This window comes from Lupinus angustifolius, chromosome LG13 (assembly GCF_001865875.1).
Source record: "Lupinus angustifolius cultivar Tanjil chromosome LG13, LupAngTanjil_v1.0, whole genome shotgun sequence".
Classification (NCBI taxonomy): domain Eukaryota; kingdom Viridiplantae; phylum Streptophyta; class Magnoliopsida; order Fabales; family Fabaceae; genus Lupinus; species Lupinus angustifolius.
Window position 1 is genome coordinate 9,723,195 of NC_032021.1, and position 26,955 is coordinate 9,750,149.

The 26,955-nt window shown below is 32.9% G+C and overlaps 2 protein-coding genes and 1 pseudogene across 2 annotated transcripts; 2 read left to right on the forward strand and 1 right to left on the reverse strand.

Annotated features, from left to right (window-relative positions):
* On the forward strand, positions 345-10,729 carry LOC109363296 (sterol 3-beta-glucosyltransferase UGT80B1-like). Its single transcript, XM_019609509.1, has 14 exons — positions 345-1,299; positions 1,505-1,632; positions 2,195-2,434; positions 3,674-3,785; positions 4,522-4,692; positions 5,433-5,496; positions 6,152-6,206; positions 6,319-6,496; positions 6,948-7,078; positions 7,647-7,749; positions 8,886-8,962; positions 9,298-9,345; positions 9,451-9,600; positions 10,309-10,729. The coding sequence occupies exons 1-14, from the start codon at positions 1,107-1,109 to the stop codon at positions 10,510-10,512; spliced, it is 1,854 nt and encodes a 617-aa protein (XP_019465054.1). The 5' UTR covers positions 345-1,106; the 3' UTR covers positions 10,513-10,729.
* On the forward strand, positions 13,017-18,499 carry LOC109363173 (annotated as a pseudogene).
* LOC109363172 (dihydroflavonol 4-reductase) lies at positions 20,150-24,158 on the reverse strand. The gene is made up of 6 exons (XM_019609330.1): positions 23,924-24,158; positions 21,793-21,963; positions 21,456-21,673; positions 21,216-21,375; positions 20,570-20,780; positions 20,150-20,472 (listed from the first exon to the last, which is right to left on the reverse strand). The coding sequence occupies exons 1-6, from the start codon at positions 24,075-24,077 to the stop codon at positions 20,316-20,318; spliced, it is 1,071 nt and encodes a 356-aa protein (XP_019464875.1). The 5' UTR covers positions 24,078-24,158; the 3' UTR covers positions 20,150-20,315.

Below are 26,955 nucleotides of genomic sequence, written 5' to 3' on the forward strand. Positions count from 1 at the left end.
TTTTTGAATAATCGATAATAAATAAATATCGATTAAAATATATATATATATATTTAAAAATATGTAAAAAATAATTAAAATATTCATATCATAACAAATAAAATCATATTATTATGTAATTTATTCATAAATTACTTATATGAGTTATATCCCATGTTCAAATGTTAATTAATATATCCAAACATAAACGATTACGATCATACAATTTATAAATAAAACTAAAAATAATATATATAATGCTAACATGCTCCTTAACTATATAATATATATATATATATATATATATATATATTATAATTAAACAGGCACTGTTATAGTATTACTCACTCAAAGGTACACAGATTCTATTGGGGTTTCTTTAAACAACATTCATTGTTATGGTTGAGACGCTGAATGAAACTAAGTACTTCCTTGTCCAAAACAACCACCACCTGTCCACCTCAACCACATGAAACAAAAAATCAGTATTTTTTCTCTAATAAATTTTCATTTTTTGTCCAATTTTCTCTCTGAACAGAATCATTTGTAATCACATGATTGGTGTGCAACCTTGGATAAGATGTTTCTTTTATCCCATGTTATTCCAATTTCATCTTCAGTTTCTGTTACGTGAAGCTTTTCTGAGTAATTTTGGGATTTTGTTTTCTGCTTTTAGTTGAAACTGTTTTTTTTCTGCTCAACGCCAACTATATAGTGAGTTGAGCCTGAAACTTAAACTGGGTCAAGCTTAGAATTGGAAAAAGGTTTGAACTTTATGCTCACAAAACGTTCTTTATGCTTGAGTAACTGGTGGAGTTGAACTAGTTGTTCACAAGCATGTTCATTACAAAAAAGCTTTCAATTATTAAGTACTGTTTCTGTTTTTTAAGGAGCCCCACTTTCCATGTGTTTATGAGTGAATTTAGTATAGCAAAAAAGTTAAAAGGAGGTTGCAGTATTTAGATAACCTGAAAGTGTTGTTGAAGCCCTTGTGAGCTTAGCACTTTTTTTAATTATTATTTTTCTTATTTTTAGATATATGGTGTTAGAGTTTTGTTGTGAGGGGAGGGTATGATTGTTGTTTACTGTTAAAGAATTGCTGAGAATTGAAAGTATAGATTCTGGGAATGGGAAGTAATGGGATTGAATACTTGTCCAAAGAATTATTAGAAGATTTTGATAGCAAACAAAAGAAATATCTTAGTAAAATGAATGATGATGAATTGGTAAAAGTTGGCAACATGTCACAAGATAAAAAGTTTGATTTGGCTTCTTCTAAGGTGCAGAATTCATCAGAAGCTAGTTCTTCACCTCAAAGAGGTTAGTGCTCAATAGTCAACAGCTTTAAGTCTTAAAGTCAAAATTTCTTTTATGACTCCTATTTTTTTCAGCTTAACTAATATTTTTACCTTTGTGTACCTGGCTAACTCTTATAGGATTAATTTTAACTTGTTCTTTTGATATTTTAATTTTACATGCTTTAGAATTCTGTATTTGTTCTTGAATATTTGGACCATTTCATCAGAGACTGCTGGAACTGAGAGGAACTTGCTTATTGCTGACAATGAGATTATGTTTTCGAAATCTATGAGAGAGAAATTGAGGTCTCCAAGCCTTGAACGAATATTGGACAGGCTATCGGAGCGTGAGAAGGTGGATACACATGTTATATTATGCATATAGTCTTAACTTTTTATACTTATGCTTGTGACTTTTTATTCTAATTTGAGTAAGTTATGCTTATATAGTAGTCTTTTTTTGTATGTTCTGTTCTATTAAGGTTGAGTAATTATGCATATAGTCTTTTTTGTATCTTCATGTCAATGTGCTGACCTCACATTTTATTTATTTATAATTTTGTTCTTCTTATTTGGCATGTTGTTGCTTCTCCGGTGATTTAGAATCTAGATACAACGGTTTTGTAATTAGTTTAATATTGTTACTCTGTATTAAATCGCCATAGCTGCATATATGTAAATGTATAATATCTCCATCATGTTACCTTTTCTGGCCACGAGGAAGTGTTTAGAGCTTGTCTACTTCTTAAAAACCTTTATGTCTCTCCATCCGTCACTTGTTTTTAGGTGTATTTGAAAAATATGTTGCATGCCTTTGTAGATTTGTTCTGAAATTGTGCTCGGCAATTGTGGTTTATGCATCAGAGTTGATAGATTATTTTTGATTGATCACCAAACTTTCTTATGTTACTTATCAGCAAAAACTGATTGCTAACCTAGTGAAGATACAAAATGATGGGACTGTTGAAGTTGATCTAGAAAAAAGTACACTTGTTGCATCAGAATTGTTGGAGCTGCATTCTTTCGAAGTGTCAACAGTGAGTGGAAACTTAACTTCTGAAACAAAAAAGGCAATACCACGGTTACAAATTGTCATACTCGTGGTTGGAACTAGAGGTGATGTACAACCTTTCCTGCCCATTGCAAAAAGACTTCAGGCATGTTTGAATATTTCCATTCAATTCATTGGAGCACTAGAAACTTGAAATGTCAAATAAATGTGGTTCATGTCATTGCTTATTGAATCGGGGTTATATTTTGTTTCTACTATAGATTGCAAAAAATCTAGGATATGAATTTAATGTGAATAAAATTGTTGACATGTATTTTACTTTAATATGAGGCCTAAATTCGAATTTTGGGATAACACCTTCCTGGAAATCATGCCACTTGGACAGGCCTTACCCTCTGGTCTTCTGTAGTTTTACTGAGTTTTGATAGTCCAAGTTGAATCCGTAAGCTTATCCCAATTGATCTGCATGCTCTTTCAGTTTGATGAAGACCTGTTAGTAAGAAAATACCCAGCAATTTTGCTACTGGATTGTTAGGAAGATCCAAGTGTTATGTGTAGTTTCTTACTTTAGTAGTTCTAAGGGTTAAGATTTCACCTTCTTTTTACGTGTGAATGGAATTCTTGTTTACATCCCACAAACAGGTATCATCTTTTCATCATCTACCCAGTGTCCCTTATCTACTGCAAGCACTGTAAATTTGTAAGATGTTCCTCTCATATATAAACATGTAAATGACATCTCGGTCTTGTGAGATCGAGGACAATGAACCCAAGTCCTTTTTATTGCTAGTATCTTGTAACTTTCCTCCCTAAGAACTTTATCAACTTCTTGATACCATCATGACTGTGCCTTTTTTAAATGTAACACCCCAGCCTTGATATGCGACTCATCTGGGTGATTCAATGGTCAATGATTATAAGTCCTTGAGGTCATGGGTTCGAGTCGCGGAGGCTCCCTTTAGGGGAATAAAATACTGCTAGGAGTATTTAAGCGTGAGGGTGACACACTCAATAAATTCAAGGGCCCAGATGGGTTGCATGTCAAGGCTGGGACCTGGGGTGTTAGACTTCAACCCCAGTATACTTAACTTATTACTAGTACTACTTCTTGACCTTGACTTGTCTTAGTAGGCCTGTTGTTACTTCGACAAAAAACATAGCATATTATGCAGGCATTTATTTCATTTATATTGGCAATTACATTGTCAAGATACAGCTTGTAGATGTACCTAATTGCTGTCATGAGATTTGTAGTGATCACTTATTTGGAAGAATGCAAAATCAACCATTTTCCTACTACTGTCAATGAATTATATTCCCAACTGTTGCCTTTCATGAGTCCAGACTTTCTTATTACCAGAGATGATGAAATATTTCCTTGCAGGAGTATGGTCATCATATTAGGCTGGCAACTCATTCTAATTTTGGCACATTTGTGAAGTCCGCGGGTGTAGATTTCTATCCTTTGGGTGGTGATCCTCGTGTATTGGCAGAATGTAAGAGGTTCCTTTCTAATACTTCCATTAGTATCTAATTCATTGAATTACAATCTGTACTTTGTTTTTAACTTGGCCATAGAGCCTCTTTTACCTCATTCTCTTTTACTCACCAATTCAATTTGGTGTTAAGAAAACATAGGAGAATCCATGTTGTCTATCCTCTTGGTGCACAAATAAATTCACTTGTCTGAAGAGTATTTTTTGTAAAGGCCACCTTCAAAGTTTTATTGAAGACTTTTCCAGGATCAATATAGAAGATTTTTTGCTTTCTTTCCTCATGCTGTTTCTTCATAATGAATTTTCTTAAAATCATGCCACCAATGTTTATCAAGATAATGCATAAAATGAACAATATTTCTGGTTTTGACACTCCTCTAATATTGGCTCAGTTTCTCATTACTTGAAAAGTGGGTGAAATAATCACGTGTCTGTTTTAATCTTACATCTCTTCTCTTTTTACTAATTTTATATTTTTCTCATATATTACTATATATAAATCTAACCATGAGGCTTCTTGTAAAAATTTAGGCTTTTCGGAAAGTTGGTTATTTTTCTAGACATGTTACCAAAGTCTCTATGATCGATTGGTCAAGAGTTCAATCCTTGCCATTCCATCCTTGCTTGAGGGGCATGATAGATATAAAATAAAACCAATCGTGAGCCGTCACCTAAAGGTTTAAGTTTTAGTAGTGTTGGCTCTTGACATATACTAAATGAGTTATTTCAATAATAGATATGGTGAGGAATAAAGGTTTAATACCGTCTGGTCCTACTGAAATATCTATCCAAAGAAAGCAGCTGAAGGGCATAATTGATTCTCTTCTTCCAGCATGCACAGCACCTGATTTGGAAACTGGTGTTCCTTTTCGAGCTCAGGCTATTATTGCCAATGCTACTGCTTATGGTCAGTGGTTAGAAGAATATTGTATTATGCATTTCTTCATCTTATATCTTGCTTATTATTCACTTATTTGCTTATATTCAATTACTAATAATTCTTGTAACATATATGCTTATCAATTATCATATTTGATATTTGATCTTTCTGTCGTTAGCCTTGAGACTACCTCCAATTGATGTGTACCATTTGAATTTTGAACTTATACAATATTCATGGCATTGCCATATTAACATTGTATATTGTTTCAGCCATTATTTTTACCAAACATTTTCAACTGATTGACCCTAATGTTTGAGTCACAGACTCGCAATTGGCTACTTGGTAAGTTATAACAGAATCGAGTGCATTAGCATCTTGCACATTTACACTCAAGTAATTTTCAACAGTTATAAACATTAATATGGGCTTCAGCTTATATTTCCTTTGATCGTGAACTTAAACTTTTAGGTAGAAAGTAAAGCAAAATTAAGATCTTTGTAGTAATCAGTTTGGCAATAAACTGATTGATCAGTTATAAACCGAAGTATGAAGTTCAGGGACGACCATTTTCAAAGCATGAAAAATAGCAGTATTCTTTTGAAAATGTTGTTTATCAAATTCATAAGGGACTCTAAACTCTAAAACCAGGTTCCTTTCATTAAGCATGCATGTTTGTTTATTTTTTGATGTTTTGCAAATTTGTCTGGCTCATGTTTTTCAATGACTGAATTATATAGAACTATATCTTGTGTTCTGACTTGCAGGACATGCGCACGTTGCTGAAGCCCTTGGGGTGCCCCTTCACATCTTCTTCACAATGCCTTGGACGTGAGTTTAAATTGTTATATAACCATTGAGTGGAAATATTAACATTATGTCAATTTACATATGGAACAAAGAATCATAACAAGATATAGATTATTTCATGAACCCTTATTTGAAATAGTTAAATGTAAAACAGTGCAGATATCATGTATTAAGTACAACCAGGAATAACTGCTGCTTCAAATATTCGTATAAATGCAACGTTTTTCATATAAAATGATTATCCATTATTCAGTTGTTAAATAATGTGCATTATCTTTCAAGGACTACATAGTTGACCCTTTAAAATGTTGTGTTGCTTAGATTTAGAGAACAGAGGATACAGAATCAGATAAAAAATGTTGATCCGTTCTATCATTGATTTTGTTAATATTTGAGGGTGAGGGCATTAGCATATCAGTTATTCTCAGACATCAGAGAAACACTATTAGTCATCTCCTTAGCTTATAATTTATGGTTTAAAGGGGGAAGGATCAGGGGAGAGAGAGGCATTGAACCTTTCAAGTTTCATCTTTTTCTTTGTTAAAATACCTCCAACTTTGTATTCTAATAAAACTATAAAATGGTTTAACAACAATTACTTATTAACGTGATAATATAGGTTCTTTTGAATTTCTTTTTGAGTTAACTTCTTACATATAATTTTTTCAATAGGCAGGCCAACATATGACTTCCCACACCCATTGGCACGTGTTCCTCCGGCTGGTAATTGGGTATATACTTTGCTGCAACAATTTCTTGCTATCTGAATTTGATAATTTATTAAAAAGATTGCCAGATTAGTTTACCAGTAAACCTGTTTCATTATTTCGTCTCTGCTACCAGCTGTCCTATGTAATTGTCGATCTATTAATATGGTGGGGGATACGAGGAATTATCAATGACTTCAGGAAAAGGAAATTGAAGCTTGCTCCTATTGCATACTTCAGCATGTACCGTGGATCAATATCTCATTTACCAACTAGCTATATGTGGAGTCCTTATGTTGTTCCAAAACCAAATGGTATGCAAAAGGATTTATAGACAGTTACTTAATCTGATGTTTTGTTCTTTTTAAATGAATAATCATTTTGTCATTTAAGTCTTCTACGAATGAGATAAGTTCAACTGTCATTACTTTCAAGAGTAGCATTAGTTGCACAGCAGCTTTTTACTTGGAGATGATTTGAGATATATTATTGAGCTGTGAATATATGAAGTTTTATGTGCTATGATTTTATAGTTTGATATGTTTTCTAATCTCATTTCGTAAAGTTTTATCAAGGAGGGTTTCGTAACTGCTGTGTTTAAAAAATGATTTCATTTAACTCTAAATCATATTATCATATTAAGTGCAGGACACATTTTCTGTTGATAATATCATTATTTCTACATGTGCTGATAGACATGTTTTGCTTTCTGTCTTAACTTAAAAGTGCTGCTACCAAGACTAACGAAGTTTAACAAATTTGCAGACTGGGGCCCTTTAGTTGATGTTGTTGGTTATTGTTTCTTAAACCTTGGATCAAAATATCAACCGCGAGAAGATTTTGTTCAATGGATTAAAAATGGACCCAAACCATTATATTTTGGGTTTGGGAGCATGGTATGTAATTTTCACTTGAATTAAGTCATTTTATATGGACAAATATGTGGTTAGTAACTTTTTTGTTTTGTTTTAATTTTTGCGTTCTGGATTTCACGTGTACTACTACGAACTTATAGGTGTTTAATATTTACTAAATTATTGGGAGGCCATACTCGCATCTTTATTTGAAGCAAACAAAATGGTTTCTTTGTCCAAGTCATATTTAGATTGTAGTACTACTTTAATTTCACTCTATCATTTGAATTGCTACTCAAGTTATTGTTCATCACATAGCCTTTGTTCAATGGTGTAGAACAAGAGATGGAACCAAGGGAAATATCCAAAATTCACGAAAATTTTCGTGACCTGTTAAATTTGGAAATTCTTGATCTGTGTTCTATGGGGTGACTTGGCATATTGATCTGACTAGAGGCTTTGAGTTTATATAATAGAACCAACATAACTATTTATATGTGTATATGCTAGAGCTAGCGAGTCGACATTTTATGCCTTTATTTATACCATTATCAAACTTTTAAAACATTTTTGAGTTCTCTAAATGAAAATGCTGTGTTTTACTTGTTAGACTATTGAAGATCCTAAAAGAACTACTGATGTTATAATGGAGGCACTTAAGGATACTGAACAGCGGGGAATTATTCATCGGGGATGGGGGAATCTCGGGAGTCGTAAGTATTTTCCCTCAGTTCTGTTCCTCCCTCATCTTTCCTTTTTCCATATAGTCATTGTTGTTAAGGATCTTATAGTATTTGATTTTGAGTTCCATGATCTGTCATTTGTTAGTGTCAGTGCCATCGAATAGACAGAAGACAATATGGTTAATACTAGCATTTCCTCTTCTGTTTATTTATTTCTCTGCTTTGTTAATTTTCTTTCTTTTACATTTTTATGAATTTGCATATAGAATATAGCAGATCAGTTTCACTTGAGAGTTATTTGATTGCTTTTCTCATTCTTTTATGTCATTTTTTTCTTTGGAGTCTGAAATTCTCCTTTCAGGGATGAGTGATGAACTATAAGATAACATGCAGTGATTCTACAAAATTTTGATAATTTTTCTTTACTTTACAAAGGAATACAAACATAGTAATATTGTAAAAACTCACTATCTAGAGTAATAATTAATAAAGAAGTGCTGAAACTAACACCTAAATGCTAAAGCATAGAGGTTGAATATTTCAGCACATATTTGTAAGAAAGTAAAATTATGCAGAGACAGAAGAGAGAAACTGAAAATGTAACTGAACCTATTTTATTGAAAAATGATTGTTTTGAATCAGCCACAAGAGAAAAGAATCCTATACATATAATGGTCAATTTGTACAGCTCGCACAAGCCCTAACTGCCTCTGCTGACTCATCAGCTATGAAGCACTAATACCGATACGAGTATCGGATACGTATCCAGAAAGTATCAGATTTATAAATCTTTTATTTTTTCAAAAAAATAATAATTTTGATACACTATGAGTACGTATCGATGAAGCATCATAGAGTATCGGCATCGGATATGTAATGGATACGGATTCATGAAAGTTATTGAAGTATCAGTGCTTTATAGCTTATCAGAGACAGTTGCAGATCAATCCTAATCCTACTGCACTCTATCATTTACAGTGTGTTCATACTCTAATAATATTGATATTATCACAATGTTAGCCCACTCAAATACATTTATATATCTCGTGTACATCTAAGGCATGCTTGCAGAATCTTCCTTTTCGTATAAGTTATAACCACCAAGTTGTATAATATTTTCTTTAGTTTGATACACCTAAAGTTGCATGATGTTTTACATTATGTAGTGGAAGAAGTTGATGACAACGTTTTCCTTCTTGAGGAATGCCCTCATGACTGGTTGTTTCCTCAATGTTCTGCTGTGGTGAGTTCCATCTACGTTTTCTCGTCGTCGATCATTTGGAAAAGTAGAAATTTTTTTGGAGGGTGCCATAGTGATTTACATTTCATTTATAGTTTAATACCTTCACTATAATTGTTTCCTAATAGCAAGTCCCACTTAAAAAAAAGGTGACTCGGTGCACGAGGCTGTCACTTAGTAGGGTCTGGGTAAGGTAAAGTCCTGACTATTTGTGAAAAATTGTTTCCACAGAAGCAAAAAGAAAGAAATGCAAGGGGGTTGATTTGGAATGTTCACTCACATATCTAATCACAAAATAAAGACAAATTAACTGATGATGTTATGGCACAAAATTGCAGGTGCATCATGGTGGTGCTGGAACCACAGCCACAGGACTGAAAGCTGGGGTATTGTTCAATAGTGTTGTACAAGAGATATTATGTGGTTATAAGAATTATAAGCATTCATATATTGTTTTCTTTTTTCTCTAATTTCAAGATCATAACTTGCAGTGTCCTACAACCATTGTTCCATTCTTTGGAGATCAATTCTTTTGGGGAGACAGAATATATCAGAAAGGGCTGGGACCTGCCCCAATTCCCATATCTCAACTCAGTGTTCAGCATTTATCAGATGCCATCAAATTCATGCTCCAGCCAGAGGTAATTTCAAACTCTATGAATAAGCAATTAAACACTTGATGATGAATTGAAATAATCTGGAATAGCATTCATCATGTAAATGATAGGATGATAATAACAATCTACTAAGAATGCTATAAAATTACTCTTTTTTTGGTACTATCAACGGTATCCTACCCAATGGGTAAGGAACGAATCCATTTTGGGTGCGTGATTGCCTCTCCCAACAAGTATGGCTCGAACCCTTAACATTTTGCTCTTTCTAAGGATCTAGCATGCCTTATACTGCTAGACCAACAACTTGTTGGTACTATAAAGACTAAATTACTCAGTTCCTAACAAAGATAAAATAAAGAATAAATTATTTATATGTCATTGCTTGATTTGATGAATAGTGAATACAACTATGGATAACTATATACAAGTGGCAAATTCACAATGACTAAGAGTACTCTAGAGCTTCAAGTAATAAACTATACCAATTATTTAGTTGTTGTCTAAATACCAATACAAACAACTATCCTATTCCTTTCCTAATGAAATATTAACTAATAATCTATCAATAACTTATCTTAGTTTGGGAAATACAGATGATAAATTATTGGATATAGCATTAACCGAGCTTTAATTCCACTAATTGGAAATTATACCTTCTGATATTTAAAACCATAATGTGATACTGATACTTTTGGTTTACAAAGTCATATTATAGTAACAAAAATTCTTCAGGTGAAATCTCGAGCAATGGAAATTGCCAAGTTGATTGAGAATGAAGATGGTGTTACTGCTGCAGTTAATGCATTTCACCGCCATCTACCTCCGGAGCTACCACTGCCAACTCCATCTCTAGTGGAGGAGCTCCACCCAAATCCTTTGCAGTGGTTTTTTCTCCAACTTGGAAACTGTTGCTCTGTGCTTTGTGGTGGTGTATAAGTGTTTGGTTTTCACTATATTTAATTCTATTCATTACACAATTATATATTGTGGGGCTCCCCTTTTTTAGAATGGTAGCATAGTATTTTGTTTATATTCTATTCTATTCATTGTCTTATGCGATAGGTTAAAGTAAAAAACTTGGCAAACAACCTCTGACTTTACTGAAGGATGTTAGTTTATTTTATATATGAAAGCAACTTATATGGGGAGAGTGTATAATTCTTGTGCTCTAGCAGGTAATATGAGGATTAAGTAATGTTGGAATATATATTATTATATGAAGTCTCACACTGGAAAAAACTAAGCTTATATATTAAGTTCTTATGGCATGTATAAAGTATAAGTAGGTCATGGGCCTTGGACTTATTAGTGTTCTAAGCATGTAATCCTAATATTTTGTAATAATATATTTGATATCCGAGGATGTAGGCATTGAACTCGGTTAACAAATTTTCTTTTATTGTTCTATTTAATTATGTTGTTTATTTGATTATTTGTGTTCATGCAGAAAATCTATTTGGATGCACCAAACATTCTTTTCTCTCTCTCTCACATTTTATTAGTCCATAAACACTTCACACTGAATTCTAGAAGGTCATTTTTGCACAAGTAAGATAAAAATCACATAAATAGGAAGGATTTAATATTTACACATTAATATTGTAAGTATTTTTTATACTGTTAGCAAATAATATATAATTCATATGCTAATAATTATTAGTTCTTAACTAAAAATAATACAAATTAATAATGAATGATGTATTGATGGTATATAGATATTAAACTCTAAAAAGAAAAAGAATGGGTGAGTTCTATATAAATTAAAGGGCAAGAGACCCAAATTGCATTTGATAATTCTATGTATCATGTGAGAATGCCATGCATAACATGATGTTGGATAATGTCCGACGGATGTGATGGAAAATTTATCTTTGTGCAACACAAATGATGAAAATTGCCCAAAAAAATAAATTAAAGGAAGAAAATAAAGTATTTTTCTTATTAAAAGATGATTATTTCTTCTAGCTATTAAAATTAAATGTTTTATTTAATTATTTTTTATAAAAATATTTATAAAAATTAAAAAAAAAATAACACACATGTCATAATTTTAGATTTTAATGGCAAAATGAGATAATTTATCTTTTGGTATGAATTGGTATTTTATTCTTATAAAAGAATGGAGTAAATATGCATTTAAAAGCTAACATGTTATTAACATAGGTGACGCTACACAAAAATATGAAGTAGTTGACATTTTGGTATGATTAAGAGTGTCCTCTTATTTCATGGGTAAAAAAACTAATTCATTTTGTGTATATAACTATTTTTTTTAACAAAGTCGCTCACAAAAAATTGACTTTTAATATAGTATAATATTAATAACATATTTTTAATTGACTTTTAACCTAATGAAATTATATTTTTTAGCATTTAATTTATCTCACTTTCAGTGAAGTGCTAGTTTAGATTTTTTTTGTTTTTTTGTACAGACAAAATTATAAGGAACAAAGTTATTTTGACTCCAATGATAGCAACTTCTTTTGCATTTACCGTTTCTCATTTTCAAATCAACAACAAACAACATTGTTCGATACAAACGAGGCTCTCCCTCCTAAATCTCAAATTTAGAGGTCATTTTTCCAACCTCCATTCTCATATATCCATACCCACGATCTTCTCAAAAATCTCACACCCTTTCTTCTTCTTCCTTCTTCTCCAACTCCATCATCACCATTTTTTTCTCTCTCTCTTACAATGTCTCATGTTGTAGCCACGGGATCCATTCAGAGCACCCTTTTGTCCCCTGATTCTGGATCTGCACATGAAAGGGCTCAAAACCTCTTAAAGCCTCCAACTTTTTCTTCCATGGTGTTCCATTCAGAAGGGAATAAGTGTTCCATGTTGGAATTTCTGACAATTTATGGGTCACAAATATAATTCTATAATTGTATAATTGTGTTATGGCCATTATCTAATTAGCCAAAATATAAAATGATCTTAAGTAATTAATTTGGTGGCTAAGGCATATGTGTCATGAAATAATAATAAGTGTAGATACGACAATTTCTGATTTGATGAAGGACTGAATCAGAATTATTGCAACTAAAGTAGTAACCACTACGAGGTTACTTTTATGGGTTATGGTCTCATTTGTAGAGCAACAGGTTTTCAAGTGTAAAGGTGGAGGAGAATAAGATAGGATGAGAATAGTGTTATCCAGAATAGGATAACACTATCCACTCATCCATAAGGGCTTATAAGGCATAAGGATAAACCTCCTCCAACAAACCTCAACACAACACTTTTCAGAAACTAAGGTATTCTCTCATTCCCCTCTAGAGAGAACTAAAGGAAAACCGTAAGACGCTCTATCGTTTGGAAGATCATCGCACCCAAGGTATGTTCTTCATTTTCACCATGAACTCATTTGGGTTTCTTTGGTCTGGACCATGGATGTTCCATTCAGGTGTATGTATGGGTAGGTTGTGGGAACAAAGCCATGGTCATAAGGACTTCCGCATTCACTCTATGGATTTCGAATGGAGAAGGAATTTCTCCAACATTCCAAAGTTGGCTTCTACCAAGATAGTGTGTACTATTGGTCCTTCTACCAACACCAAGGAAATGATATCGAATCTGGCTGAGGCTGGAATGAATGTGGCTCGCCTCAATATGTCTCATGGAGACCATGCTTCTCATCAGAAAGTCATTGACTTGGTTAAAGAGTATAATGCACAAGCCAAGGACAATGTCATTGCAATTATGCTTGACACCAAGGTTAGTTCTTCCCTCAATTATTCCTTTTCATTATATTTCCATTTATCACAATTTAGCATTGGACTTTAAGTTGGTGGTTGGTGTTCCTATGTGTTGAAATGGAGTTGTCGGTATCTGAGTTGCCTTGCTGAATTTGGGAAGTCGCCGACTTTGGACCGCCTTGAGCAGGTACATGAAAAGGCACTCTGACGCTCAAGGTAGTATTTATAGGAGTGTGCTTAGATAGAAGCAAAGAGAATATCTTAATGTTTCCTTATGAGTGACTTAACCTATTTATACTAAGGTGAAGTGGATTGTAGTCCAAGGGGAGGTGTCATCATTGTGCTCGGCATGGTAGTCCTGACAATGTTGTGGATTTGGACTACCTTTACCCGTGTGGGCAATGTGAACTTGTGTTGTTCATGTGGCATTATTTTGCCTTTGGCGTGATTGAAGGTCTTCCATCGTAGCAAGTGCCGACCAGCCCTGTCATGTCGTTGTTGTCATTTCCTTTGGCTAGTTCGGCCTTCTGGGCACACTCGACAATAATATAGACCAAATAGTGTCTTCCCAAGCATGATCGACATACGCGTAGACCGAATTGCATATACCTGGTAGTTGGCCTCTGTTCGGTCATGATTCCGAGGTGGAACAGTTGCCCTCAGTCGGGCGTATCAGCAGACTTGAAACAGTTTTGGTTAGCTGATCCACTCTAGGTAGGACTTTGTCAAGAAGACTCTGGGTAATTTAACGCAAACATACTATCAGTTCATTCAACCTTGACCCCTCTTTGGTTGAGTGTTTTTAGGTGAGAATATTTTCAATATCCGACAAATTTTGTTGATTTGAGTAGTGTTTTTTCATCTTTCACAAATTTGGTTCACGCGTGCGGTGCTTAATACATTGTTGGTCAGGAATACGTTGCGGTGCTTAATACATTGTTGGTCAGGAATTGTCTCGCTTTTTGCACAGCTTGCGCATGCAATTGTCTCTTCATCTATCAAGTAATACTTCTCGCTTTGGTCTTTGTGCCCACCATTAAATTCAAAGCAAATGGTGGTTGAGTGTTCGAGGCATTAATGAGCCATTTTGGGGAGTTGATGGGTAGTATTGGGCTCAACTTCTCCTTTGGCCCTTATAAATAAGGATCCACCCCTTCTTCCTCACTTCTTTACCTTTCCTTTCGTCTGCTCTTGAAACTTCTGTCTTTTTGCAACCTGCCTTTGCTTTCATTGCTCTTCCGCCTTCATCAAATCCACCACCGGAAAAGTTTAGGTACACCTATTCTTTTTAGCCTCATTCTTTCTTTCATTTGAGATGGTGAGGATAGTGCCTTTGGAGGATAGATAGCTCCGTGGAGGTCCATCCTGGTCCTCTTCCTTCCTTTCCACCGTGGTCCTGATGATAGCGATGAGCAAGGTTTGCGTCGTCTACTCCTAGCTCTAGTGGTGGATCAAATTACTTCTCTCGTGGGGCACCTCGTTTGGTGAGGAGCTACTGTAAGGAACTCCCATGAGTCTTATCAAGAATAGGCACACCGGGAGAGGTGGACAACTACTTTGTCTTGGCTCCAGGCAACAACAGTCAGGTGTGTTTGGACTTACGTTTTGAGGACGACTACCAATTATTCTTCATGTACAAGACCTACCTCTAGAAGATTGGGCTTTGTCTCCCCTCGAATGACTGGCAAATGGGTATCTTGGCTCATATGCATGTGGCACCCTCTCAGCAGCACCCTATCTCATGGGGTTCATTCGGGCCTTTGAGCTGTTCTGCCAAGTTCACTAACTTCCTTGCGCGTCCAACTGTCTCGGGTCTTCCATAGCACCAACAAGGACAAAGAAAGGGCTGCAAGGCATGGATGAACTTGCACCGTCTCTCTTCAGCCCCTTCGAAGGGTCTTACAAGGCGTAGAAGACCATATTTTTCAAGGTGGAGTTGCAGCCCAACCGGGGGTCTTGGGTATTTGGGTCGGACAGGATGCCCAAGTTCCCCTAGTACTAGAATGAAGGCCATCACCTCATAAACTATAAGCAGTATAACTATGAGGATAGTGATTTGGAAGAGCAGGAGAAATTGGCCGCCGAAGAGATGAAGATTTGGATCGATGTGTCGGCGGTCATCCCATGTGCACTTGGTCAACTTTAATTAAACTTATTAGCTAATTATTGGGAATGGGAAGTTAGCAACTGATCATTAGGATGTAAGGTATCTATTGGTTAGTAGGCTGTCAGATAGCTTCTAGTTAGCTCCTAATTAGCCCCTTGATTACTTTGTTTACTGATTGCAATCAAGCTATGAATAAGATATCAGGTGTGCAGCTTATAACCTTATACACACAATTTCTACCGAACATTTTTTTCAAATGATGAAAGAGTACTTGTTTTTGTGTTATCTGATAAATACCTTCCTGTCTTCAGGGTCCTGAAGTTAGGAGTGGGGATTTGCCACAACCAATCACATTAAATATCGGTCAGGAATTTACTTTTACTATTCAGAGAGGTGTTGGAACTTCAGATTGTGTTAGCGTGAACTATGATGATTTTGTCAATGATGTCGAAGCGGGGGACATGCTTCTTGTTGATGATACAATGATCAACTAATGTATTAAATGTTCAAATTACTTATAACTTTGTGCTATGATCATGGATGGACAATTCAGAGTACAAACATTATAGTTTTTATCTTCCGTTTCTTTATGTTTATTTGAAAAGTATGTCCTGCAATGATCTGTTTATGTAATCTCCTGAGACTACACTTTCGGTAAATATATGTTATCACTGTATTTTGATCTGTTTATAAACATATCTCATTTATGCTCTAGGTTAACAATGCTTCAACCAACTCTGACTCTTGATGGTATGATGTCTTTCTTGGTTAGATCCAAGACACAAGATTCTGTGAAATGTGAAGTTATTGATGGAGGAGAGTTGAAGTCAAGGCGACATCTGAATGTTAGAGGAAAAAGTGCAACACTACCTTCAATTACTGGTTAGAGCTTTATTCTTAATCCCATTCTTGATGATTTCAATTACTGTATATCTCTTTGCCCATGTGTCAGTACTTGGTTGCTCTTGATCTTATTGTGGTTTCCTGTGGATTTTCTGCAGAGAAGGATTGGGATGATATCAAATTTGGAGTGGATAACCAGGTTGACTTCTATGCTGTTTCCTTTGTTAAGGATGCTGAAGTAGTTCATGAACTGAAAAATTATTTGATAAGTAAATATGTAAAACATCTTAATATAGTTCCAAATATATATGATTAGCTTGCTATTTAGATTTTGAATATGATAAGTTTCCCATTCAATGCTGCAGGCTGTGGTGCTGATATACATGTTATAGTAAAAATTGAAAGTACAGACTCTATACCAAACTTGCATTCAATTATCACTGCATCGGATGGGGTGCTAACCTAATTCTTGCATTATTTCTTCATACTTGCTGCTTAGTTTTTCGGTAGTGTGGATGATTTAGAGTACTGTAAATACAATCTTCTTTGAGCTTGAAAGTATTTGCCGAGTGTGTATGGCTAGACTGATAGAGGGTGAAGTATTTGTGTTCCGGCTGTTGATGTTAACCTGTCTACTTTTGCCTTCATGTTTAGGCCATGGTTGCTAGAGGAGATCTTGGTGCAGAGCTCCCTATTGAGGAGGTTCCTCTTTTGCAGGTAAACTTGTTGTGGCAAAAAATATGATAATTATCAATTTTATGATTTTGCATAATAGACATCAATTTGAGCCCGGCTTTAATATCCATAATGCTTGATAATTTAGGAAAATATAATCAGTTTGTGCCGTAGCATGGAAAAGGCTGTTATTGTGGCTACGAATATTCTGGAAAGCATGATTGTTCACCAAACACCGACTAGAGCGGAGGTGTCAGATGTTGCCATCGCTGTTCGAGAAGGATTTGATGGAATAATGCTTTCTGGAGAAACTGCTCATGGAAAGTAAGTAACTGTTTCTCATTGAATAATTCCTCTGTATAAACTTTAGAAACATCACTGATTAAGGCCCTCGAAGACATATCGGGGACTTAACTAGTAATGTTGTGAAAGTTTATACGGAAGCAAGGGTGTGGGCTGATGCTGTGAAAATAGTGCACTTCATTGATTGTTTGTTTTTTATTATCAAGCCAGAAGGAATCATTAAATTATCATAACCCAGGTTCCCGCTAAAAGCTGTGAAAGTAATGCACACTGTCGCATTACGGACCTAAGCCACCTTACCTGGTGGTCAATTGCCTCCTAATATTGTTCTAAGTGTTCGAGGTTTAATCATTATGCTGCCATGATGACTTCTTTTATCCATTGCACTCTCCTCCTTTGATTATCGGTACTGAAATGTGTAGAAAATTTTCATTCAGTTCTGTGTAGAACCACATGAGCGAGATGTTTGCGTACCATGCAACCATGATGTCTAACACCCTTGGAACCTCGACTGTCGTCTTTACTAGAACAGGTTTCATGGCTATTCTACTGAGCCACTACCGGCCTTCTGGCACCATATTTGCTTTCACGGACGAGTGAGTTCCTTCCTCCTTTCTCTTGTCAATTTCTTGGATTGTTTCTGATTTTACGTCTAATACAGCTTTATCATCAACGTAACATTTTTGGTCATGCAGGAAGAGGGTACAGCAGAAGTTGGCTTTGTATCAAGGAGTCTGTCCTATATACATGGAATTCTGTGATGATGCCACAGCGACTTTCACCAGAGCCTTGGATCTGCTGCAGGTAATGTTTGGAGACCTATACAGTGACGGAGATGTTAAGGAACCTGGTTCATTGTACTTTTAGCAAGTAACAGGATAAAGTACTTTAACCCCTCTATTTCTGATATTCATATTTGTTTCTCTATGCATTATTTACCTGTGCAGAAACAAGGAATGGTGAAGGAAGGAGAAGTAGCACTTGTACAAAGTGGCTGGCAACCTATAAGGAGGTTCCAATCCATTCACAATATCCAGGTCCGAAAAGTGTAAAACAAAAACAATAATGGAGAGTGGCCACTACTTATTAAGTTTCAACACACTAAAATAATGGAGAGTGGCCACTACTAATTAAGTTTCAACACGCCAAGTTATATTTTATTAGAAGAGCATTTTCGTAGGATAGAACATTATGACGTTGTTCGATCTATGTAACCGATTTCACCTGTTAGGATAAAGATTTTGTTGTTGTTTGTTTAACATATTAATGCTATTTCGGGTGTTTACGTGGTTTAGTGTTTTTTGGTTGTTTGTTCCTTCGTAGGTTCCAAAGACATCATCTTATGAAGCATAAAAGTACATTCATATGGATATAGGACATGTTTGGGGATAGCACTAAATTCTGAAAATTATAAAGAAATGAACTATAAAGAAATGAACATTGATATCATATAGAAAATTTAATAAAATAATATAATTTTGCGTAAGAACGTTTGTTTAAGATGACATTGGTCTGGATGGGTCCGGGTAATGCATTACCCTGATCTGCTCTGTTGTTTCATTTTTGAACTTAGACTCACCCCAGACTCGTACTAATACTTACTGGGTTTGTTACCTACGGGTCCTTGAGTACCCAATTGATCTATGGATACCCTCAAAATCAAAAAACATTAAAAATGATTGGGGTCATTTATGTAATTATGTGTTTGTTTCTTACAATCATATATATAATTTAGCTAATTAACAAGAGAAAAATTATAAAACATTTAAAGTTTTAAATACATTTTAAATTAATTATTTTAACATTATGATATAAAATTAATTTAGTAAGAATTGTTCAATCAATAAAATATTGAATTATACATATCAATTGACAATATAACAACACAATATAACAATTACATTAATGAATTAACAATATTATATATATATATATATATATAAAGAAGGAATAGTAGCTTCGAGTATCCATGAGTCTGAGTATCTCATTACCCGAACCCAATTATGATAAATGAGAGACAACTATATACTCTAAAGGGATTAGATTTGATGAAAGATATAAAATGTGGAGCTTTGATGTTTGTGAGAAAATAACTCAAAGTAAGTACTAAGAAGTAAGAAAATTGGAATGTGGTAAAAAATAAGAATAAAACATCTCATTATCAGGATATAAGTAATTTCTTTCGACCATTAAAATTATAACATATGTCTCATTTAACAATTTTTATAAAAATATTTCTAAAATCTAAAAAAATGTACACATGTCATAACTTTAGTGACTGAAAGATATGATTTATCTTCTGATACGGGGAGATAGTTTATTCAAAATAGTTGGGAAATTGTTCAATTTATTGAATTTTATTTTTCAAATTTTTAAGCTATAATTGGATTGATATTTTTATTCAATATAAATTTAAATATTACCTATTTTGAAGATTTGTATAAATTGATATTAAATTTTTAAAGCTTTTAAGTTTATAAATTTTTATTTAAAATCCTAATGTATTTCCATGCAACATTTAAACTCATAGTTCTATTGTATATATAAATGGATGTTTTTTTTCTTTGGTCCCTAAAGGCATCAATCAAGATGATCAAGTTCATTTCTTACTGTATGTATATAAATGTGATAAATTATAAAGATCTTGGTCTCATGGCACATGAGTTTGGAGATTGAGATCATTGAATGAATCTCTATTGGAAATTTCAAAAATTTAAAGTCATGTAATAAGGCAATTAGGCATTTCATATTCTTAAGAAAACAAATTCATTCATATTTATGGGTCTATATAGAAAACCAATGCAACATTATTTTTTGTTTTTTCAATTCTACACTTACATAACTTATAAGAGAGTAAATGAATTAATATTCCATTTGTTTTATATCATTAATGATGGTTTGAATGTGAAATTTTGGGGACCAGACCTCTACTTCTATAGACCATTAATGATGGTTTGAATTCTTGTAACAAGGTTAAGAGCAAATAAGATAAACCAAAACATTCATGAAGAAACTTATGATTTGAAAGGTGGCTAGTCTCTTATTTTTTGTGACAAGATAATACACTAATTCAATTACTTAGAATCATGCACAACAACTACATTGAAAGACTATTGGGTAATAGGAGGTAAATAACCAAAATCTATGCAGCACTTAATTGTCTGATGGATAATATCTTCAAGTCCATGCTTGTAGCTAAAACCCAAATCTATTAACTTCTTTGAGGAAATCTCACAAGGAACTTTATCATAATTGTTCTCAGCAATACTGCATGTGTATATTAACATAAGAATAATAGATTCAATGTAAATAATATGTACAGAGATAAAGTATATCTATTGATGCTTGGAGGAAAGAACTTTACCTTTTTATGTTTGAGTAAGAATATTCTTGGCCAAGAAGATTAATCAAGATAGACAATGGACTAGTCTGGCTTCTGCATATGTATCTACCTTCTGCTTTAGCATGCTCCATCAAGAATATATGGGCTCTGCATATGTCTTCAATATGAACTGAAGCAATTGATCCCATTCTTGCATTTACAGCAGCTAATATCTTGGATAACTCAGTTTCACCTAAACATAAGATAAATATAGTCAATCATGGTCACATGATAATTAACTTATAAACTCAAGTAGATTTTAAGCACATAAAGTTAATGCGGTATAGCGTATCAATTACGGACAACATCATGTGATGTAGCTATAATATTGTGGTTACAATGACCACCATAACCGCACACCATAATTATAGTGTGACACCAAATCACAATCGTGCATTTGCATCGAACCGCAGCACAACTGCATTAGACCGCAACACCGCAATGGCTGCAATCGCACTACAATGGCCACAATGACTGCATTTGTAGTATCGACAACAGTGACTGCAACCATAATTTAAAACATTGATGCAACATCTTCTACTGAGTAACATAGTCTTCACACATGAATGATTCAATCAAAAGCTATGGATAAATAACTTGTACTTAAGTACATTGATGGTAACATTACCTGTGATTGGTGACAATAGGACTTTAACACTTGATGGCACACAAGTAGTGAAGAATGGGCCTCCAACAGTGGTAGTTATGACTGATACAAGATCTATGCCATTCTCTTTAGCAAACTTAAATGCTGCTTCTTCTGATAGAAGCTTTGAAAGCACATAAACCTACCATAGTGGAAAAAAAAGGTCAACTATTCAATTTCTGTGTACAATTTAAGCAAGGCATAATGGAATATATTTCTTACCCATCCACTTGCTTTTTTACTCCATACATGGTCAATATCTACTTGGCAAGATTCATCAACAATAGATTTCCACTTTCCATTTCTATCTTTGGCTGTGATAGTACTTATAGAAGATGTGAAAACAAATCTTTTCACAGAATTGGACTTCAAGCATGACTTAAGAAGGTTCAAGGTTCCTTTGATTGAAGGATCAAGTATATTGGTTTGAACATAGTCCTCTATAAGTTGAAAACAAGGCACAAGTAGTCTTAATTATTAAGTAGTAACCATTCCATAAAATGTGAAAAAAGCAATGTGCATTTCAATTTTCATGAAAGCATTATGGTCATGGCATTACCAATGTTTTCTTTGGTGTAATCAACATTGAATTTCATTGAAGCTGCAACATGGAAAACTCCATCACAACCCTTAACAGCCTCATCAAAGCTTCCTTCATCATACAAGTCTGCTTTGAAAAGTCTCAACTGCTCACCTCCACTCCACCATGACAGAAGGTGGATTGACTTTTCTGTTACATCAAAACAAGATAAAATCAAACATTTCTTGTAATACAAAAATACCAGTATGCTCACCTTCAAATAAACCAATAATAATTGTATAAGAAAACCTAGGATAATATTTATAAAGGAACAAATGATTAAATATTTTTAATCATTTTTTAAATATCAATCTCATATATATTAGTTTACCGGAGTATGACTTATTCTTACACTAGAATAATTTATTAATTTTTTTTATTTTAGTTTCACAAGTATTTTAATTCATAAACTAGAGTTAATTAAGTTTTATATTTTTAATTGTTAAGTTATTAGTTAATAAGTCATAAGTTATTTATATTGTAAAATATATACTTATATTTTTTTGCTGTATTTCATTTTTTAAAATACACTTGCTCGGATACTTGCTATTTAATTAGTAAATTATAAATTATTAATCACAGTCAAAACAAGCGGATAATATTAGTACAAATAAAAAAAGTGAAAGATAGTGACAATGTGGAATAAAATATAATCCGAAAAATAAAATAAGTAGAATAAAATTACATAGCCTACCACCTACTTAATACCCGAATTGGAAAAGGGGAAGGATAGGAAAAATTTATTAAAAATGAAATTGCTTTCTTGAGTAAATATTTGGTCCATCAAAATTTCTGCGTCTAACAATTCCATCCCTTGAAAATTGAAAACCAAAATAGCTTTAAAAAATACCAAACGAAGTTAAATTGCTTATTTTAAACATTTTTATGATCACTGACAAAAATTATTTTAACTTTACATTACGGTATTTAAATACTAGTTTGGACTTTTAATTTTTGAAAATAAAATTAGTATACACAACTTTTGTAAGGATTAAAGTGGATTTTCAATCTATTATTTTTTTTAAAAGATACTTGTCCACGAGATATACTAACAACAAATGTTTGATGACATAAAAGTGATTGGTTGATGTTGGAGTGGATTTTGCCTCTAGTGAATTTCACATGTGAAATAACAAATTCAAATCTAAATTCTTTGATTTGAGGAGAGCTTAATCTTATTATGATAACTTCCTTTACCTTATGTCACATGAATCTTTTCTTCAGTTTATGATTTTTTAAGGGCAACCATAAAAACTCAACATCAAAGTTAAACTTTTAATTCTAATCAGACCCCATATTCATTCCCCCCTCACCACAAAAGAAAGACAATTTGTGTCAAAGGTGAATATGCATGATGAATTGATAGTCTTCTAAAATGCACTCTTGATTGTTACAAGCGCGACTATCACAACCTATGCAAGTGCCCAATGTTTTGGTGTGCGTGAAAGGGTCCTTCCCAAAAATAGACAAATTCTTTTATTAAGAACACATACAAGACTCATCACCCAAAAAAAAGAATAATGGTAACCCTACAAGTAATCCCTCTAGGTTTAAAGATCACTAGAATGAATTTTATCACGATTATAAAAGTAGATATCCAAAATTTACTCTAACACAAGGATGGTTAAGAAATTTTCTACAAAACTTAAACAATACACCATGTCAAATCTTGATGACATAAATGAATAGGTAAAAATACTATACATATTTTCTTCATTTCATAGGTTTGAAACAATAATTTAAATTGTGAACCGCATTATGATCCAACTACGATATTACGGTTATAGTGGCCACCACAATCGCATTAAATCACAATTATAAGGTGACACTAAATCACAATGATATGGCCACAGCGCAATTATGTTGGGTCATATTTTGGCTACATCAGACTGCATCAAATTCAACAATTTTTTTATCATAAAAAAATTCATACGAAATGGCCATAATCCACATCAAAACAATTACAAAGACCACAATCATAATAATCAAAACTGTGGCAGCTACCACAATTTATAACACTGATTCTAAACAACTATCTTAAACTAGTTTTGATCTCTGACTTACTAAAACAATTAAGGGAAGAAGAGTGTGGAAGAAGAGTGTCACTAACCAGGATCTCTAACAGTGGCATGAACAGTGTACCCTCTTTGAAGAAGAGCTGCCACAAGCCATGAACCAATAAACCCTGTGGCTCCAGTAACGCAGTAAGTTGCATTTGGACCAACTTCTCCTATGCTCTTCACCCCCTCAACTCTCTCCTCCATTATTCTCTTCCTTCACTCTTTGCAACCAAAGCAAAATCCTATAAATTAAACCAAGCTGATTAATGGTATTTAATATTTGATAAGATCACATTTTTATATGAATGAAGTTATATATGCTATCAGTTGGAACAAATATATGACATATATAAATATAATAAATATATGATGTTTAATAAAGTGCCACATTTATGTATAGTACAATTTTATTCATAGTCACTAAATCATTTATTTGTCTTATTTATATATAAGAGTTAAAAATAGAGAGGACTTAGAGGAGATTCACTTAGAGTAATTTATAAAAACTTAATCTACATTTTAATTATTCATTTTGTGAAAATCAAATGGATTAAAGTATAAAGGGTAATAATGTTATAAATTAAATAAATTACGCATCTCATTTATTAGAGTATTATGAATTTATGATCTAGAAACATCTGTACCGAGTTTGCCTTTTATGGTAACTGATATGAAGACAGAATAAATTTTACAAATGTTATTTTGTTTTCATGCATGGTTGTCAATTGGTATGAATTGACTACACGTGTCCAGGACATTCTAATAATTAAAGTATCCCGGATTTCATACCATATTCTAGTGCACAATAAATATCAAAATTAAAAGTAAATTTGGTATCACTGATTGGCCAGATCTAATCTTAGAAGTCATACATCCCTTTTTTAAATCTACACTGATCATTATTCACTATTAATTATATATGAGAATGGAGTATATCTTACTATAAGGAGGAGATAAGTTAGCTCCTCTTACTAGTGAAATTATGACATGTGTCATGTTTCATCATTTTCTATAAAAAAAAATTTAAACATAAACAAAATAGCACACATGTTATATTCTTACTAGTTAGAGGAGATAAATTATTTCCTAATATGAGGAGATATATTATTCTCATTTTATTTATATATATATATATATAATTCTCAAACAAAAAAATGGTGATGAATTAAATTCGAACAAAATATGATATACTGTGAAGATAAGTTTAAATAGTATAAGAGTCAATGTTTATTTATTATTTTTATTTGATATAAATTGTATCAATAATTATAAGGAGATATTTAAATTACTCTTATACTGTATTTTAACTAACCAAAATAATGAATAAACATTGATATTTATACTATTTGGACTTGTCTTCGCAATACACCATATTTTGTTTGAATTAATTACACTCGTTACCATTTTTTGTTTAAGAAATTACATTTATCTCTCATACCAGGATAGTGAGTGTAATGTATGTATACAATTAGGAGTAGTTTGTATAGGTTTAAAAAACGAATGAATAATTTGTATAATTTCATTAAAATTTAGAGAATGTTCGAATATATGAGATTCTGTAAGAGTTAATTGATTAATACTATAGTTAATTGATTAATACTATAGTTAATTGATTAATCGTGTAAGAGTTAACCAATTAACAATGTAGTTGATCGATTAACTCAGTTAGTTAATGAGTTTGTTAAGGTGAACTTTGTATGCGATATCGATTAATAAACAGAGATAACCAATTATCTGTTTAACATATTTTGTTTTCTGTTTTAGTAATTGTTGTATATGAAGGGGTATTTCTCTAATCTTTGTAATTCATTCAATTATGTAATGAGAAATCAATTCAATAATGAAAAGTGTTATTCAATTTTGACACTTTTTTGTTTCTCATTCTTGTTTCTTTAAGCTTTTTTAAGTTTTCTTTCATATACTTCTTCATTCATCAAGAAGATTTCTTTATTGGCTTCTACCATTTTAACATGGTATCAGAGCATAATTATATATATATATATTCCAAGATAGATGGTTGGTTTAGTTAGTTAAGCTTTTGTCAAGATAGATTGTTAAACTTTAAATGAAGTTGCTTCTGTCTATGGTAGTTAAGCATTATTGTTGTTTTGCATTATGATTTCAAGACTGAGAGATGAAGATTCGTCCACCAATAAGAGAAGGTATTAGAGTATATATGGTGTTCAACACAATCATTTTAAGTTTGGAATGCTTAATACATTCCAGTTTGCGGGGATGTTAGAATAGATGAGATTATGTATGAGTTAATTGATTAACACTATAGTTAATTGTTTAACCGAGTAAGAGTTAATCGATTAGCATCGTAGTTAATCAATTAGTTGGTTAGTTAGTTCAGTTTGTTAAGTGAACTTTGTATACGATAATCAATTAATGAACATAGTTAATCAATTACATGGTTAACATATTCTGTTATCTGTTTTAGTAATTGTTGTATATAAAGGGTATTCCTCTAATCTTAGTTATTCATTCAGTTCTATAATGTGAAATCAATTCAATAATGAGATGTGTTATTCAGTTTTAATACTCTTTGTTTCTCATTCTTCTTTCTTTAAGCTTTCTTTTATATATTTCTTCATTCATCAAGAAAATTTCTTTAATGACTCTTACCATTTTAACAATGTTAGTGTAATTTACTCTAATGTAAAATTGTATAAATTTGTTATCTACATATTCTATTAAGTAAGAATTTGGTCTATTGAATCATTTTTTATCTTACTATAATAATAATCAAATCTTAATATTATTAGGTGATGTTGGTTTTTCTTTTGCCTTAGTAAAAAACAAAAATGATATTTGTATATTTGATGGCAGCAACTCTTCAGCTTTGTGAGATTTGGCACCGATGCTAAATTGATATTATATACTTTGAATAAGCGAAAAAGACACAAATTTAAAAAAAGAAAGGGGATTGAGATACGATATCTGAAATCTATATTTTAGAAGAGATATGGACAACAAATTATATTTGTAGGATATTTGTGTATCTAAGTGATGTATGATAGGAAGGACACAGGAAAGAAGGCTGAATTGTTAACTCCAAGAGATGGTCAATTGTATAGAA